Raw genomic sequence first — 17,679 nt, 5'->3', positions numbered from 1 at the left:
AGGGTGGCTCAGTGGGTTAAGCCGCTGCCTTCAGCTCAGGTCATGATCTCAGGGTCCTGGGATCGAGTCCCGCATCGGGCTCTCTGCTCAGCAGGGAGCCTGCTTCCCTCTCTCTCTCTGCCCGCCTCTCTGTCCACTTGTGATCTCTGTCTGTCAAATAAATAAATAAAATCTTAAAAAAAAAAAAAAAAGAATCCCCCATCAGGCACCTGGGTGGCTCAGTTGGTTAGGCCTCTGCCTTCGGCTCAGGTCATGATCCCAGGGTCCTGGGATCAAGCCTCATATTGGGCTCCCTGCTCTGGGGGAGGCCTGCTTCTCCCTTTCCCACTCCCCCTGCTTGTTTCCTGTCTCCTGTCTCTCTCTCTGTCAAAAAAAAAAAAAATCCCCCATCATAGGGATGCCTGGATGGCTCAGTCAGTTAAACATCGGCCTTCAACTCAGGTCATGATCTTAGGGTTCTGGGATCAAGTCCCACATCTGGCTCCTTGTTCAGCCAGGAGTCTGCTTCTCCCTCATCCTGCTTGTGCTCTCTCTCAAAACAAAGAAACAAAAAAGGGGCCTGAATAACTCAGTTGGTTAAGCATCCAACTCTTGATTTCAGCTCAGGTCATGATATGAGGGTTGTGAGATCGAGTCCCATGTCAGGCTCCATGCTGAGTGGGGAGTCTGCTTGAGGATCGTCTCTCCCTCTATCCTTTCCCTGTATCCCGTCCCCCCAGGTTGCTCTCTCTCTTTCCAAGAATTCCCCATCATCTGTTGTTTCCTCTGCCATGTCTTCAGGTCTGTGCTGGATTAAACTGAGATTTAAGCAAAATCCTAGGACTTTTTATAGGAAGGAAAAATGATACATAATTTTTGTTCATTTCCTTTGAAATGAGTAACCCATTGTGTGATGCAGCCAAGCTTTTGGTTTACAAAGTGACCTCTATACATGCAGGACAGGGAGAGGCAGAAGAAGGAAGCAAACCACTGCAGATTAGTAGATAGCAGGCATAATACACAAAGAAATTTAACTTAAAAGGCTTGTCTTGAGCAATTGCAAGATAAGTAGGTCTCTTCACCCATCTGCCAGAATCTCAAAAGTTTATAAAGAGGCCTTCACTGTGTTCAATTATGTATACTGTTCAGATGGTCCCAACAACACATTGCTCTCTCAAGGCTGTGTCCTTGAAAACAGCTCTCTCTGTGGGAACAGTGGGCAGAATGTATATTGCAAGGATAGGGGAGGGGCTGCGGAGCCTCTGATTTCTTGGGTCCAGCTCTCTGGTCACCCAGCAGTAATGTCCTCTCAATGACCTTCCCAACACAGGCTCACTGTGATTCATGAGAATTCATTGAGAAAGTGTTGGATTCCATTGTGAATTGCAGAGACCCTATTCCCAAGGCATCTGTCTTGTTTGTTTGCCTGTGGCAAGTGTGACTGGGAGAAACAAATCTCTGAAGACCAACGTAGCCATTACCGATTTACAATTTTTAAAGTCCCCAAAATGTCACTGTAAGGCCTTTAAGTGTTACCTGTATTTGGGTTTGTGGTGGTTGCTTTTAATATTGCTGTGACTATGTAGAAGAAATGGCCAGTTTTATGAATGCAATGAAAATGTGAGCACCTCTCACATGTAGTCTGGTTGCATATAAAGTGGAAATTTTGACTTCAGTTGTAGACATTATAGAACAAATGTGCAGCCTTGTTATCAGGTGCTGGTATGTGAGGAGTCCTGGTTATTCCCAGTGAATTGCCAGAACCTACTATGCACAGTGCATCTCCCAGGCAAGGGACATTTCCACTACTTTTCTCATTTTCATTGCAAGCCAGGGAGGGATTCCCTGATGTCTCTGGGGCCAGTTGTAGACATGTAACTGTCTGGTTGTCTTTGCTCTCACAGTTCCCCATGCTGCACAGATAACTTCTGTCCTGCTGAATCACAAAAGACTTTAATAGTCTCTTTTATTATTATCCCCATTTGGGGAATAAAAATATATGTGAATTGAAAAGATTTTTGCACATGATTCACCACTCCTGCTTCTCCTAGAAATTGAACATTGAATTGAGGGATAGAGGAAGTATTTGAAAGATGTTCAGATAATTTATCCTCCAAACTGGTATGGTTTTGAAAAGGAATGGACAGCAGATGTAAGCCTAGGACTTGTGATTATTTTGGTTATCTGAGAAGGTTTTGCTTGTGTATTCCCTGATTCCTCAAAATACTAACTGTGGTTAGATGGTTGTTACCTGAAAACTGTCAGAAGTCTAGAAGTGACAGGATGTGTGGGTATCATGACCACCTTTCTGGGGGCTTTGGAAATCAGTGTCTTAGATAGAATCTGTTGCTTCTCCATTGCAGAGAGTTGTCTTTCAGCCTTACATGAAGAAGCTATCTTTGAAAATCAGTCTTCACATTACACCTGTTTCTTTTGGTGACCTGTATCTAAAAATAGTGAACTGGGGCACCTGGGTGGCTCAGTGGGTTAAAGCCTCTGCCTTCAGCTCAGGTCATGATCCCAGGGTTCTGGGATCGAGCCCCACATAGGGCTCTTTGCTCTGTGGGGAGCCTGCTTCCTCCTCTCCCTCTCTGCCTACTTGTGATCTCTGTCTGTCAAATAAATAAATAAAATCTTTAAAAAAAAATACTGAACTGACTCCATAAGCTAGGGCCAGCTCTTACGGTCTGTGAGACATAGCCTCAAGTTACCTCTGTATTTTAGTTTTTAAAAATTTAAGTGATTCAAGATGTGTCTCACAAAATATTACATCTGTAAAATTTTAAAAATTATAATATATCTTTAAAATTCATATTCTGGGGATTTATAATACATGTATAAACAACCTGACTACAGTAGCTGAAGGTGGCCCTGGCTCCTGTGGGCTTATTACATTTAAAAACCTGAGATGTGGTTGGAGTCTGTGGAGAGAGCTGAATAAGAGGACACTAAGCTCACCTTGTCCCATGGATACAGCCAAATAATACCCACATCAGCATAAATAAACCCCCAAATGACCCGAGGACTGGCAGAACAAACATAACAACCAAAGATAGAGACTAGGCCACATAGAAGAAGGCAGAAAGCATGCAGACACAGTTTGAGAGAAAAATGGATCTTAGATGGTGCCTGGGTCTTTGAGAAGGATGAAAAACACACTGTCACACCAGGGAACCTATATGGAGGACACTTGGCTTTGACAGTGAGAGAGGCTGAATTTCGTGAGTTCTTAGGTCAAGCAGGACTTAAAGCCTGGAATTTTAAAAATCAGCAGGCTCCACTTTAGGATAGCACATAAGGCTTTAGCAAGCTAAGTCCCCACCCTTAAAAAGATAGCACAACAGTCAGCAGAGATGCAGCAGCACAGAAGTAGCAATGGGGCACACTGATAGGAGAGTGATTTACTTGTCTCAGAGCCTGTTCCAAAGAGGCAAGGATCACAGGGAGACCCCTCCAGGAAAAAAGGAGCTGGCACATGCTATTTCTCACCCTTGCCCTTCAGCATAAACACAGGACCATGTGCAGGAACCAGGATGGCACCACAACACTCTTTCCAACTCACTATCCAACATGTTTACCCCAAGACCTGCCCCCAACACTTGGGCAGATCTGCCCTTTCCACTGAAGCTTTCCTCAGTCCCAGCACTGAAGCAACCAGAAGACCAGTGCAAGCCTCACTGGTACCCCAGGTACACCAGGAGATGCTGCTCCTGACCAGCATCTTTTGCAGGGCTTCATTTCTGGTGGCCGTGGTGCCAGGTTGCTTTTCACAAGCAAACCAGTGCATACCTTGTTAAAATATCCCACCAAGCCAGGGACTAAACACTGCCCATGAAAGGAAAAAAGAGCCTCCATGGACAACTGGACTGTAGGAAAAATAAGCTAGGACTACAGCAAGGCACACACAACACACATAGGAGATACCCAAGAAGCACCAAGTCTTGAGGAACAAGGTACACTGCACTGAAGGCACCAAAGGACCTCTTCTTCGTAAGTCCATTCCTTTCAAGACAAGATGTAGCTGCCTTCCCAAACACAGAGAAACAGATACAGAGAGTTAGACAAAATGAGAAGACAGAGGAATATATCCCAAATAAAATAATAGGACCAAACCACAGCAAGAGACCTAAGTGAAACAGAGATAAGTAATAAGTAATAGGCCTGATAGAGAATTTAAAAATAATGATCATAAAGATACTCTTGGACTTGAGAAAAGCATGAAGGATGTCAGTTAGACATTTAACAAAGAGATTAAAAAGAAAAAAGAACCAATCAGAGATGAAGAACACAATGAATGAAATTCGGTAGAACACTTGATGGAATAAATAAACTAATGGAATCAGAAGAATGAATTAATGATCTGGAAGACAGAGAAATGGAAAGTAATCAAGCTGAACAAATAAGAGGGAAAAAATTACGCAAACTGAGAATAGCCTTAGGGAACTCAGTGACTCCATCCAGTGAAATAACTTTTGTACTACAGGGATCCCAGAAGAAGAAGAGAAAGAAAGGGGGGGCAGAAAATTTACTTGAAGGAATAATAGCTGAAAACTTCCCAAATCTGGGGAAGGAAACAGATATCCATATCCAGGAGGCACAGAGATTCTCCCCCCCCAAAAAAAAATCAGCACAAAGAGGTCCCCAGCAAGACAGAGTAATTAAAATGACAAAAAATAGAGATAAGGAAAAAAATTTAAAAGCAGCAAGTGAAAAGAAAAGTGTTACATACAAGGAAAATCCCATAAGGCTTTCAGCTGATTTTTCAGAGAAACTTTGAAGACCAAAAGGGAGTGGCATAATATATTCAAAGTGCTAAAAGGGAATATCTGCAGCCAAGAATACTCTGTCCAGCAAGGCTATCAATCAGAATAGAAGGAGAGAGAAAGAGTTTCTGAGACATACAAAAATTAAAAAGACACCTGCAGACTGAAAGTTAGGAGATGGAGAAACATTTATCGTACAAATGGAAGTCAAAAGAAAGCAGAGATAGCGGTACTTCTATCAGACAAAGTAGACTTTAAAACAAAGACTGTAACAAGTGACAAAGGACAGTGTATAATAATAAAAGGGGCAATCTGACAAGAAGATAAACAATGCAAATATTTAAACACCCAACATGGGAGCATCCAAATACATAAATCAGCTAATAACAAACATAAAGGAAGTAATCAACAGTAGTGCAATAATAGTAGTGGACTTTAACACCCCACCGACATTGATGGACAGATCATCCAACCAGAAAACCAACAAGTAATGAGTGGCTTTGAATGGCAACACTGGAACAGATGGATTTAACAGATACATTCAGAACATTCCATCCTCAAACACTAGAATGCACATTCTTTTAAAGAGCACATGGAGTAGATCATATAATCTGTAATAATCACACAATAGATCACAGGATAGATCTCTTTTAATGTCACAAAACAAGTCTCAACAAATTCAAAAAGATCGAAGTCATACCATGCATCTTTTCTGACCACACTGTTATGAAACTAGAATTCAAGCGTAAGAAAAAATCTGGAAAGAGCACAACATGGAGATTAAACAGCAAGCTTCTGAACAGTGAATGGGCCAACTAGAAAATAAAAGAAGAAATTAACAAATACACAGAAACAAATGATAACATAATGTTCCAGAATCTTCGAGATGCAGCAAAGGCAGTCCTGAGAGGGAAGTTTATAATAATACCTCAAGAAGCAAGAAAAATCAGAAATAAAAAAATCTAACTTTGAACATAAAAGAGCTAGAAAAAAAGAAACGAAACCTAAAACTATCAGAAGAAAAGAAATAAAGATTAGAGCAGAAATAAACAAAAAAGAAACTAAAAAACAATATAACAAATCAATGAAACTAGGAGCTGGTTTTTTGAAAGGTTCAACAAAATTGATAAACCTCTAGCCAGATTCATCCAGAGAGAGAAAGAGAGAGGACCCACTCAGCATAATCTCTTCCAGTCCTGTCCATATTGATACAAAAGTTGAATATTCATCCTTTCTGATGGAGGCATAATATTCCATTGTATATATGGACCACATCTTCTTTATCCACTCCTCTGTTGAAGGGCATCTTGGCTCTTTCTACGGTTTGGTGACTGCGGCCATTCCTTCTATGAACATTGGGGTACAGACGACCCTTCTTTCACTACATCTGTATCTTATGGTTTCACTTACTTGTGGAGCATAAGGAATAACATGGAGGACATTGGGAGGAGAGGAGAAGTGAGTTGGGGGAAATCAAGTTGAGGGTTTTGGAGGGGAGGAAGGTGGGGGTTGGTTGAGCCTGGTGGTGGGTATTAAGGAGGGCACATATTGCATGGAGCACTGGGTATGGTGCATGAACAATGAACCTTGGAACACTGAAAAAATTTTAAATTAAAAAATGATAATAATAATAATAATAAAAGAGAGAGGACCCAGATAAATAAAATCACAATGAAAAAGGAGAAATACCAACCCACTCCACAGATATATAAACAATTGTAAAAGAATATTATGGAAAATTATATTCCAACAAATTGGACAACCTAGAAGAAATGTATAAATTCCTAGAAATGTATAATGTAACAAAACAAAACCAGGAAGAAATAGAAAATTTGAACAGACCAAATACCAGCAAAGAAATTGAATCAGTAATTTTAAAAACTGCCAACAAACAAAAGTGTAGGACCAGATGGTTAAACAGGTGAATTCTACCAAGCATTTAAAGATGAGTTAATACCTATTCTTCTCAAATGATTCCAACAAATAGAAGAGGAAGAAAGCTGTCAAATCCATTCTGTGAGTCCAGTATCACCCTGATATGAAAACCAGATAAAGTCACAACAAAATAAGAGAACTATAGGCCAATATCACTGATGAACAGAGATGCAAAAAATCTCAACAAAATACTAGCAAACCAAATCTAACAGTACATTAAAAATAAATCATTCACCATGATCAAGTGAGATTTATTCCTGGAATACAAGAGTGGTTCAACATTTGCAAATTGGTGTGATACATCATATCAATAAGAGGATAACTACATAATCGTTTCAATAGTTGTAAAAAAAAAAAAAGCATTTGACAAAGTACAATACCCATGGTACAAACCCTCAACAAAGTAGGTTTAGAGGGAACATACCTCAGTGGAATAAAGGCCTTATATGAAAAACCCACAGCAAACATCATACTCAGTGGGACATACTGAGAGCCTTTCCCCTAAGGTGAGGATCAAGAAAAGGATTTCCACTATCACCACTTTTATTCAGTATGGTACTATAAATCCCAGTGACAGCAATGAGACAACAAAAAGAAATAAAAGGCCTCACATTAGTGAGGAAGAGGTAAAACTTTAATTGCTGATGACCTCATTCTATTATGTGGAAAACCTGAAAGACTTCATGACAAAACTTCTAGAACTGATGATGAATTCACTAAAGTTGCAGGGTACAAAATTAGTGTGTGCAAATCTGTTGCATTCCTATATACTAATAATGAAACAGCAGAAAGTAAAATGAGGAAACAATCCCATTTACAGTTCTACCCAAAATAATAAATTATCTAGGGATAAACTTGTCCAGTTTATCTATAACTATATAACACTGACTATAACACTAACTATAAAACACTGATGAAAGAATGTGAAGATGACACAAACAAATGGAAAGGTATTTCATGCTCATGGATTGGAAGAATAAATATTGTTAAAAATTTCTATACTACATAAAACAATCTATAGATTTAAAGCAATCCCTGCCAAAGTATCAATAGCATTTTTCACAGAACTGGAACAAACAATCCTAACATTTGTAAGGAACCACAAAAGACCACAAATAGCCAAATCAATGTTTAAAAAGAAAAACCGGTACTTGGGTGGAACAGTCAGTTAAGCGTCTGACTCTTGATTTCAGCTCAGGTCATGATCTCAGGGTCGTGAAATGGAGCCCCTTGCTGGGTTCCACACTCAGTGCAGAGTCTGCTTGAGGTTTTCTCTCCCTCTCCCTCTGCTCGTCCTCTCCATGCACTCTGTCTCTAAAACAAATGTCTTTAAAAAAAGAGAAAATTAAAACTGGAGCTATCACAATTCCAGACTTTGAGTTATATTACAAAACTGAAGTACTCAAAATAGCATGGTAGTGGCATAAAAACAGACACATAGATCAATGGAACAGAAGAGAAAACCCAGAAATAAACCCACAATTATATGGTCAATCAATTTTTGACAAAGGAGGAAAGAATATATAATGGGAATCCCTCTTCAACAAATGTTGCTGGGAAAACTGGACAGCTACATGGAAAAGAATGAACCCAGACAACTTTCTCACACCATACACAAAAATAAACTCAAAATGGATTAAGGATCTAAATGTGAAACTTGAAGCTATAAAAATCTTAGAAATGAACAGAGGCAGTAATGTCTCTGACATTGGCCATAGCAACATTTTTCTAGATATGTCTCCTGAGACAAGGGGATTAAAAGCAAAAATAAGGGGTGCCAGGGTGGCTCAGTGGGTTAAGCCTCTGCCTTTGGCTCAGGTCATGATCCCAGGGTCCTGGGATCGAGCCCCACATCGGGCTCTCTGCTCAGTGGGGAGCCTGCTTCCCTCTCTCTCTCTCTGCCTGCCTCTCTGCCTACTTGTGATCTCTGTCTGTTAAATAAATAAATAAAATCTTTTAAAAAATAGTAAATAAAAGCAAAAATATTGTGATTACTTCAAAATAAAAGTTTCTGCACAGTGAAGGAAACAATCAACAAAACTAAAAGGCAACCTATGGAATGGGAGAAGATAATTTGCAAATGACATGTCCAGTAAAGAGTTAATATTTACTATATAAGAAAGAAATGACTCAAGGGTGCCTGGGTGGCTCAGTGGGTTAAACATCTGCCTCAGCTCAGGTCATGGTTCCAGAGTCCTAGAATCGAGCCCCACATCATGCTCCCTGCTCAGTGGGGAGTCTGCTTCTCCCTCTCCTTTGTTGCTCCCCCTCCTTGTGTTTTTCTCTCACTCTCTGTCAAATAAATAAATAAAATCTTAAAAAAAAACCTGATACATCTCAACACCCAAAAAACAAATAATCTAATTAAAAAATGGGCAGAAGACATAAATAGACATTTCTCCAAAGAAGATACACATACGATAAATGAAAGAGAGACTCATGCCGAGATGCTCACATCACTCATCATCAGGGAAATGCAAATCAAAACCACAATGAAATATCACCTCACACCAGTCAGAGTGGCTAAAATCGACAATACAAGAAACATGTGTTGGCGAGGATGTGGAGACAAAGGAACCCTAATGCAGTGTGGTGGGAATGCAAAGTGGTGCAGCCACTGGGAAGACACCATGAAGATTCCTCAAAAAGTTAGAAATAGAACTACCCTCTGATCCAGTCATCACCCTACTGTGTATTTACTCCCAAAATACAAAAGCACTAATCTTTTTTTTTTTTTCAAAAGCACTAATCTGAAGGGATACATATATCCTGTGTTTATTGCAGCATTATCTACCATAGTCAAATGTTGGAAATAGCCCAAGTATACATTGATGAATGAGTGAACAAAGAAGATGTGGTGTATATATATAATGAAGTATTATTCAGCCATAAAAGAACTAAATCTTGCTATATGCAATGTTATGGAGCTAGAGAATATAATGCTAAGCAAAATAAGTCAGTCAGAGAAAGACAAATACCATATGATCTCACTCGTGTGGAATTTAAGAAGCATAACAAATGAGCAAGCAAAAAAAGAGATAAACCAAGAAACAGATTCTTAATTATAGAAAATAAACTGATGGTTATTAGTAGGGTTGTGGGGGGATGGGTTAAACAAGTGATAGGGATTAAATAGTATACTTATCCTGATGAGCACGTAGTCATGTATAGAATTGTTGAATCACTCAATTGTACATATGAAACTAATATAATGTTGTATGTTAACTGTACTGGAATTAAAATTAAAACTTTAAAAAAATAAAGAATAAGAAAAAGTAAGGGATGCTCTGTGTCAAAGAATTATATGGGCTGAATGATAATAAGTCATAAAGGAAGAAACCGCAATGACATACCACCTTACATCAGTTAGAAGGTCTAAAATTAACAAGACAGGGAAGAACAAATATTGGTGAGGATGTGGAGAAAGTGGACCCCTCTTATACTGTTGGTGGGAATGCAGCCTGGTACAGTCACTCTGGAAAACAGTATGGAGGTTCCTTGAAACATTAAAAATAGAGCTACCCTATGACCCAGCAATTGTAACACTAGGTATTTACCCCAAAGATACAGATGTAGTGAAAAGAAGGGGCACTTATACCCCAATGTTCATAGCAGCAATGTCCACAACAGCCAAGCTGTGGAAGGAGCCAAGATGCCCTTCAACAGATGAATGGATAAAGAAGATGTGGTCCATATATACAATGGAATATTACTCAGCCATCCGAAAGGATGAATACCCACCATTTGCATCAACATAGGTGGAACTGGAAGGGATTATGCTAAGTGCAGTAAGTCAAGCAGAGGAGGACAATTATCACAGGTTTCACTCCTATGTGGAACATAAGGAATAGCACAGAAGACGATAGAGGAAGGGAGGGAAATCTGAATGGGAAGAAATCAGAGAGGGAGACAAACCATGAGAGAGTCTGGACTCTGGGAAAACAACTGAGGGTTAAGAAGGGAGGGCGGGTAAAGGGAATGGCTAACCAAGTGATGGGTATTAAGGAGAGCATGTGATATGATGCACCCTGGGTATTATATGCAACGAATGAATTGTTGAACACTACATCAAAAACTAATGATGTACTATATGTTGTCTAATTGAACATAAGAAAAAAATTATAAGTAAAGGAAGAAGATGGCAGTTGGCAGAAAAGAAACAAGGAAGGAAACAAGAAAAAGGAAAAACAAAGGAACAAGAAAAAGGAAAGGGGAAAAAAAGCTGGATTTGCTCAGTATAAAGAGCTACACTTTTTCTGTCCTTACTTGGCTGGAATGCCACAAGACGAGACTGACAGGTTGCAAACTACATTCACAGCCGTGTGCTCACCTTAGGACATGTCAAGGTAATAGAACAACTGGTAGCTGATTGCCCCTGAGCCAATGCCTACAGCAGGGCACTGCTGAGAAAGACTCCAAAATGTGTTTTATTCATTATGTGTTATATCCCAATATTAATTAGATTTCTATTTGTAGAAGACTGGCATAGTTCAGCTATTTCCAGGAGACCTAGTAAAAGATTTCTAGCCAACAATGGCTGTATTCCAAGAAACAATTACATGGAGAGATTCTATAAGAATGAGCTGACCCTGGCATAACAATTGACAGCTTGTCTTTCTGCAGTGGTGTCAGCTCCAGCTCAGAGGCAAGCCTTTGGGCTAGAGAATCTGTACGTGATCTAGGCATTTGCTTATGTTAAGTCAGATCCTAGAGCAAACAAAGCCCAGTATATGTCCTTTCATCAGGAACGACTGAAGAGGGTATTAAGGAGGGCATGTGTTGTGATGAGCACTGGGTGTTATATGCAACTAATGAATCACTGAACATTGCATCAGAAACTATGAGGTACTATAAGCTGGCTAACAACATAATAATTAAAAAAAAAAATGAAGGACTGAAGAATGAGGATCTCTGATTGACTATCATAAACCAAGTCCTTAAGCTTTGAAAGAATTAGAACAGTAGTTCTCCACATATGCTCCCCAAAATAGTCTCACAGGACTAATCCATCCCTCAGCCAAATAAATTTGGGAAACAGTGCATATTATTTTTCTCCTCCCTAAGTTTTACAGGAGTTATGAATATGATAAGTCTCTTTGATAGGACAGTATAAAAAAATCAGTTCAACACTATTAAACCCAGAGTTCTCTGAGCTTATTTTTTTATAGATTTTTCAAAGAACAGCAAATAATATCTAGAATTACTGTTTTGGAAACAGTGAATCTGAGAAAAGCCATATATACTCAATACCAAAAGTGTGCCAAACATCCTCAGTTTACTTTTTGGTTATGCAGAAGCCAACAACATTTGTAGGTAGGATGCCTTCATGAGCATCAGCTCTCATTTACTATTCAGTATATGAGAACCCATCCCTGGCTTTCCGTTTGTTAAGATTCTGGAAAAAAATGGGATTTGGTTCTTCCTGTAACTTTCATTTTAGGTAACTAACCGCTTTTAACTAATCTGTTGACATGAGCTTGTTTTAGGTGTTTACTGAAAGGTTAGTGTCAAAAGAAATTAATGTCCTGGTGGGCTTGTGTTTTTCTCTGAGACAGATATTGATGAATGCACAGAGGGAATCATTGAGTGCCACAACCATTCCCGCTGCGTTAACCTTCCAGGGTGGTACCACTGTGAGTGCAGAAGCGGTTTCCATGACGATGGGACCTATTCACTGTCTGGGGAGTCCTGTGTTGGTAAGCAGCTTTTAGCCATGCCCTCCGTCCTTCTGGCCCTTTGCAGGAGGGGCAGTCTGCTTTGGTACTCTCTTCAGCTCCCAGTGTTAAGATATGACCCCTCACTGGCTAAACGCATCAGTTTTCAAATTTCCTCCCTCAATAATTCAGGGATTAGGCCAGGGATTATGCAGTGTGGGGTTTTAGGGTTTCTATATGGAAACTGGGGCAGTTAGAGTATTAAAGCCTGGGTCTGTGTGCTGTGGCTTTTGGTTCTTTTGAAGTAAAATCATGGTGGCTGGCTGAAATTTTTAACAGTTCGAGAAACAGAAGTGAGAGGAGAAGAAGAAATACTGGTGGACTGAGAAAGTTGAGGTTAAATCCCAGCTCTTGTACTGAAAAAAGCACTGCACCTCTCTGAGTCTTTGTCGGTGAAAGGGTAAAACTGGACTATTAATATATATGTGTTGCTAGGATTAAATGGGATGTCACACATTTAAAGACTGTAAGCTTTACGTTGTACAAACATAATACAGCTGCATTAACCTTACTACTGTTATTACCACCATCATCCTTACAAAATCTCCTTTAATCACTGTTCTTCTTGAGGTTCTGTTAAATGCTGAACAGAGGAAGCTAGCAGATGGAGTTCTTTTACCTTCAAGACCCTACAACTTTCATGATATCCAAACAACTGATCAAACCTGTCATTGTTTCCATGAGAACCTTAGCCAATCCACATATATCATGTCCTTTGAACTCAACTAAATTCTTCATGCAGATTTGGATAGACCTACAAGGCAAGCCTTCTGACCTTGGGGTCAGACTGCTGAATTAGAAAATGGGAATGTGATTTTGAAAATTCATTGTCTCTGCTCATTGCAAATATATATATATATATATATATACATAAAATTTATTTAGAAAGTTGCTACTGAGAGCCACCTAGTGTTTTTCCAACTTCTTTCCTGAGGTTATTTTAAAGTAAAGACGAATTAGGGAACACTGGGCACACAGCATGAGTTGTCTACCACAGTTTGACACTCCTGTTGAGAGGTAGGCAGTATTGTTGGTTAAAGCATGGATCCTGGAGCTAAACTCCTTGCTGTCAAATTCCAGCTCTTTCATTTCCAAATAGGTTCCCTGTGGCAAGATCTTACCTAGTTCATACCTTGGTTATCTCATCTGTGAAATGGAAATGTGGCTATCTAGGTTATATGAGCACTGTGAGAATTAACTGAATTGAAACCTGTTAAATGTTCAGTAAATGTTACCATTATCTTCAGTGTTCCTGCATATTCAGCACTCTGCCACGGGCTCTATCCATGTTTTTTTTAATTCTTTTTTGTTTGTCTATTTTATTTTATTTTAATTTATTTTTTATTATTATTAACATATATTATTTGTTTCAGGGGTACAGGTCTGTGATTCATCAGTCTTACACAATACACAGTGCTCACCATAACGCATACCCTCCCCAATGTTTAATTTATTTTACAAGACCAGCACTCTAACCCCTGAGCTATGGAGCCTTCCCCATGTTTAATTTATTTTAGAGAGAGTGAGTGTGGGGCCATGAGAGAGAGAGCTGGGGCCGTGGGGGGTGGGATGGGGTAGGGCAGGGCAGAGGGAGAAAATGTCAAGCCGACTGAGTTTAGAGCCCAACTTGGGGCTGGATCTCATGACCCTGAGATCATAACCTGAACTGAAATCAAGAGTCAGATGCTTAACTGACTGAGCCACCCAATTTCCCCTCTTTTACTCTTTGAATAACAATTTGTGACCTTAGGGACAGGTTTATAGTTATCCTGGGTCTTCAGGTACTTCCTTGACATCTGGCCAGGAAGTTCTGCATGTGTGCAACTCAGTGTAAATAGAAGTTATGTGACTAGGAATAGACAGAGTGACAGTTGTGACTGAGCAATGGAGATAGAAAGAATATTGGCCTTATGTGCTATTATACATTTTGGCACTAAAAATAAAAATCTCACTTTTAAACACTGTATTTGACCTCATTAAATGGGTGACTCTTAGCTTTTTATTGCATAAAGGACCTTAAAGATTACCTAGTTAAACCAAGTTCATAACTGCCTGGATCTGCCACGGTCTTGTCACACTAAAATGCCTTTGCTGGTGCTGTCCTCTCTGGCTGGAATGGAACAGAACTCTGCAGAGATGACCCTATCTTTTCCTTGATCGCCTTGATTCACATGGAAATTTCTGTTCTTTTTCCTATTTTTGGCTCCTGTTCCACTGGGCTCCCATGAGGCATTTTTGGGTGTTTTCATTGGAGTCATCACTCCTGTCCTCTACTAACTCCACTTTTCTCCTGATGTATGTTTCTCTGGTTTGTACCATAGAAACTTCTACCACTGTACAGTTATTTGCTCTCCAAATAGACTGTGAGTGTGAAATGGACTTTATTCTTCTGTCTCTCCAGTAAGACGCTTTGGTAGTTGGTGTTCAGCCAATGAGAAAAATGCAATCACTTCATGTGCCTGATAAAGAAATTTAGTCTCAGAAAGGGTGACACCTTGTTCCTAGCCACCTAGTTGGTTTGATACAAGTTGAGACTCAGCCCTCATTCAAGGGTGACTCTACATCCCAGATACCAGGTGCAGTTCTGGTTTAGTCCTGGTGTTCTGATGTAATTGTCCAAAGCACCCTGTCACTCTCATAAATGTCCCCATTGGGATGACAGATTTCATGGTCATCTCACCCGTAGATTTTTCTCTGCCATGCTGGGGTGGTCTGCCCTCCCTGAGAAAGCACTTTCTTCTTCCGTGAACTGATCCCTGGTCTGCACAGGAAAACTACAGTAAAGTGGGTTCCTTGGCAAGGCAACAGAGTTGTTTTTATCAGTGGCATTTTTGATTAGGGTAATTGTTAATCTGAATGACCCTTCATTTCCACACTTTTAAGAAATATCTTTGTGAATGGGTCTTAATAAGAATAGAAATTTGGTCCTTCTTCTGTTTTTCTTTGGTAGTCGAGAGCACTCTTAGTTCAGAGTATTTCATGGTACAACGGAGACATATGTCAATCGTGTCATTTTCTTACTACAACTTTCTAATGCCTCCCTGTTGAATATAAAATAAAATCCTAACTTCATGTGGCCTTCAAGGCTTTCAGTGATGCCGCATCTATCTACTTCTTAGACTTCACTCCTATAGATGTTAATCTTTTTAATTTTTTCATGCCTTGAACATGACAATGAACTCACTCCATTTTGGAGCTTTTGCCTTTGCTGCTCTGTCTGGGACACCCAATGCCTATCTTGTTACAACATATCATTCTCAGCTCAAATGCCTCTCTCTGACCATGTTATCTGAAGTAGTCCTTTTCTGGTGACTTCATTATATTACTCTCTTTTATAACTTTTGTAGCATTTTAAAATTCTCAGTTGACTGGTTGTATCCATGTGTGTAATTGTCAAAGGTACAGGTTGAGGACCAAGACCTTGTTTATATTTTGCCATGGTACCTCCAGCCCCTCGAGCAATGTGGGCACAAGTGAGGCATTTAATGCATATATGTCAATGTCTGAAGAACTAGATAATCAAAACTGTATCAGGTCAGATTTATTTTCTGTTTGGTTTGACATTACTAGTTGTGTGCCTGATGATTATAACATAAGGTGTTAAATATCACAAAATCACATGAGTCTTTATCTCAGGGGAAAAAAAATATATTGAGAACAGCCATCACACCAGCCTTGTGTTGTTTTCTGAGAATATGGGTATGAACTAGATAAGATCTCTGTGCTTGAGGGATTTGTGACCTGAAATATTCTGAATCATAAAAATGCACCTTCATGGCACTGAAAACCATCACATCAGAATGAGCCCTAAGTAAATCATCTACTGATGCTTACATATGAAGAAATAGCGTCTAAGAGAATCTTTAAAACCTTTTAGAAGGTATTTTAGCAACATGTACTCAGCTATGCTTTTTCCCGGAATAATAGTGGGAATGTCAGAATCCAAAATGTGGCAGCTGAGGACAACTGATGCCACTCTGTGCCAGTTTCTGTTAGATGGGAATAATAACACCTGCTCCATTGACGTCATCAATTACTGTAAGCATCGAATGTTGCTGATGTCCTTAAAAAAACCACACACATGCAAGATTTACCATTTCATGAGAAAAATGTTTAAGATTAGCCTCCTGCTCCTAAAAAAGATCATATTATTGAAAAGGACTAGTATTAGGTAGCGAAGATCATATTAGGATTAGTATGAGGTAGAGACAGAATTGGCATCACTTAGAAGTTTAACAGGCTGAGTGTCTGTCTGTCTGCTTCTTTCTCATATGCTTGTGTGTGTTTTATAATTCCAGAGGAGATGTGCACACAGAAATCTGCCAGCTGGTATTTGCAGACGGGATGACAGTGATTACCTACGATTGTTACCATGGGGTGCAGGGAATTCTGGGCTTGGATGCCATAGTTTGAGTCAGTGATTCTCAGTTGTAAGATAGAAGTTTTGAGCAGTTGCCTTTTTTGTCTAGACAAAGTTATCTGGGTCATCTAGAAATGAGAACTAATGTATAATTAGCAATGGCATATGTCAAGAGCAGGATTTTACGTACTTTGAAAAGGAGATTCAGACTCCCTTGACCTCCCTCTGTCTCCGTGATCTTGCTCCTGCAAATGAGCCTTTATTTTGCTCTGCTCCGTCTTATACCATGCATGGATTCACAAGCCTGCCCAAATCATTCTTCCACTCTTCTCAAACCCTGGACTCTCTTTCCTCTACTTCTTTACTTGTATGCTTTCTCCTGACCATCCCTCTGTCCCATTTCCACATGTCAAAATCCTGATAAAGTCCTGCTTCCTAAACCAGTGATTCTTTTTTTTTTTTTTAAGATTTTATTTATTTGAAGGAGAGATCAAGAGTACAAGTGAGCTGGAGAGGCAGAGGGATGGGGAGAAACAGACTTACCACGGAGCAGGGAACCTGACCCTGGGATCATGACCTGAGTCAAAGGCAGACACTTAACTGACTGAGCCACCCAAGTACCCCTAAATCATTGATTGTGAAACCTGATTCACAGGACATTCACCTAAGTAGCTTTTGGAAAATACTTACGATGGGCCAGCCCACTCTGGAGATTCGGACTCATTGGACCTCTTGTGGGACTTAGAGGTCATTATTTAAAAAAAAAAAAGTCTCCAAATGGTTAGAAAGAATATTGAATTATCATAGAAAACCACTGTTACAGATTTTTCCAATAAATATAATAATAATAATAATAATAGTAAAAACCTCCCTTTTATGTGTCCCTGTAACTATGTATTCACATCTCTCTCTGGAACTTGCTAAATCA

General features: G+C 39.6%; 1 protein-coding gene across 3 annotated transcripts in view; it reads left to right on the top strand.

The window, feature by feature from the left end:
* The window catches only part of LOC111149686 (neural EGFL like 1), an 836,166-nt gene that overhangs the window by 779,938 nt on the left and 38,549 nt on the right, over positions 1 to 17,679 (top strand). For 2 of the 3 annotated variants that reach the window (XM_022506910.1, XM_022506908.1), the window contains one exon: positions 12,233 to 12,373. The exons of the other annotated variant lie outside the window; for it this stretch is intronic. In XM_022506910.1, coding sequence (XP_022362618.1) covers positions 12,233 to 12,373 — 141 coding nt within the window. The remainder of the gene's footprint in view (positions 1 to 12,232; positions 12,374 to 17,679) is intronic. 3 annotated transcript variants of the gene reach the window in all.

Source organism: Enhydra lutris, unplaced genomic scaffold (assembly GCF_002288905.1).
Source record: "Enhydra lutris kenyoni isolate GAN:26980312 unplaced genomic scaffold, ASM228890v2 scaffoldscaffold22, whole genome shotgun sequence".
Lineage (NCBI taxonomy): Eukaryota > Metazoa > Chordata > Mammalia > Carnivora > Mustelidae > Enhydra > Enhydra lutris.
This window is presented reverse-complemented; position numbering and strand designations above follow the sequence as displayed.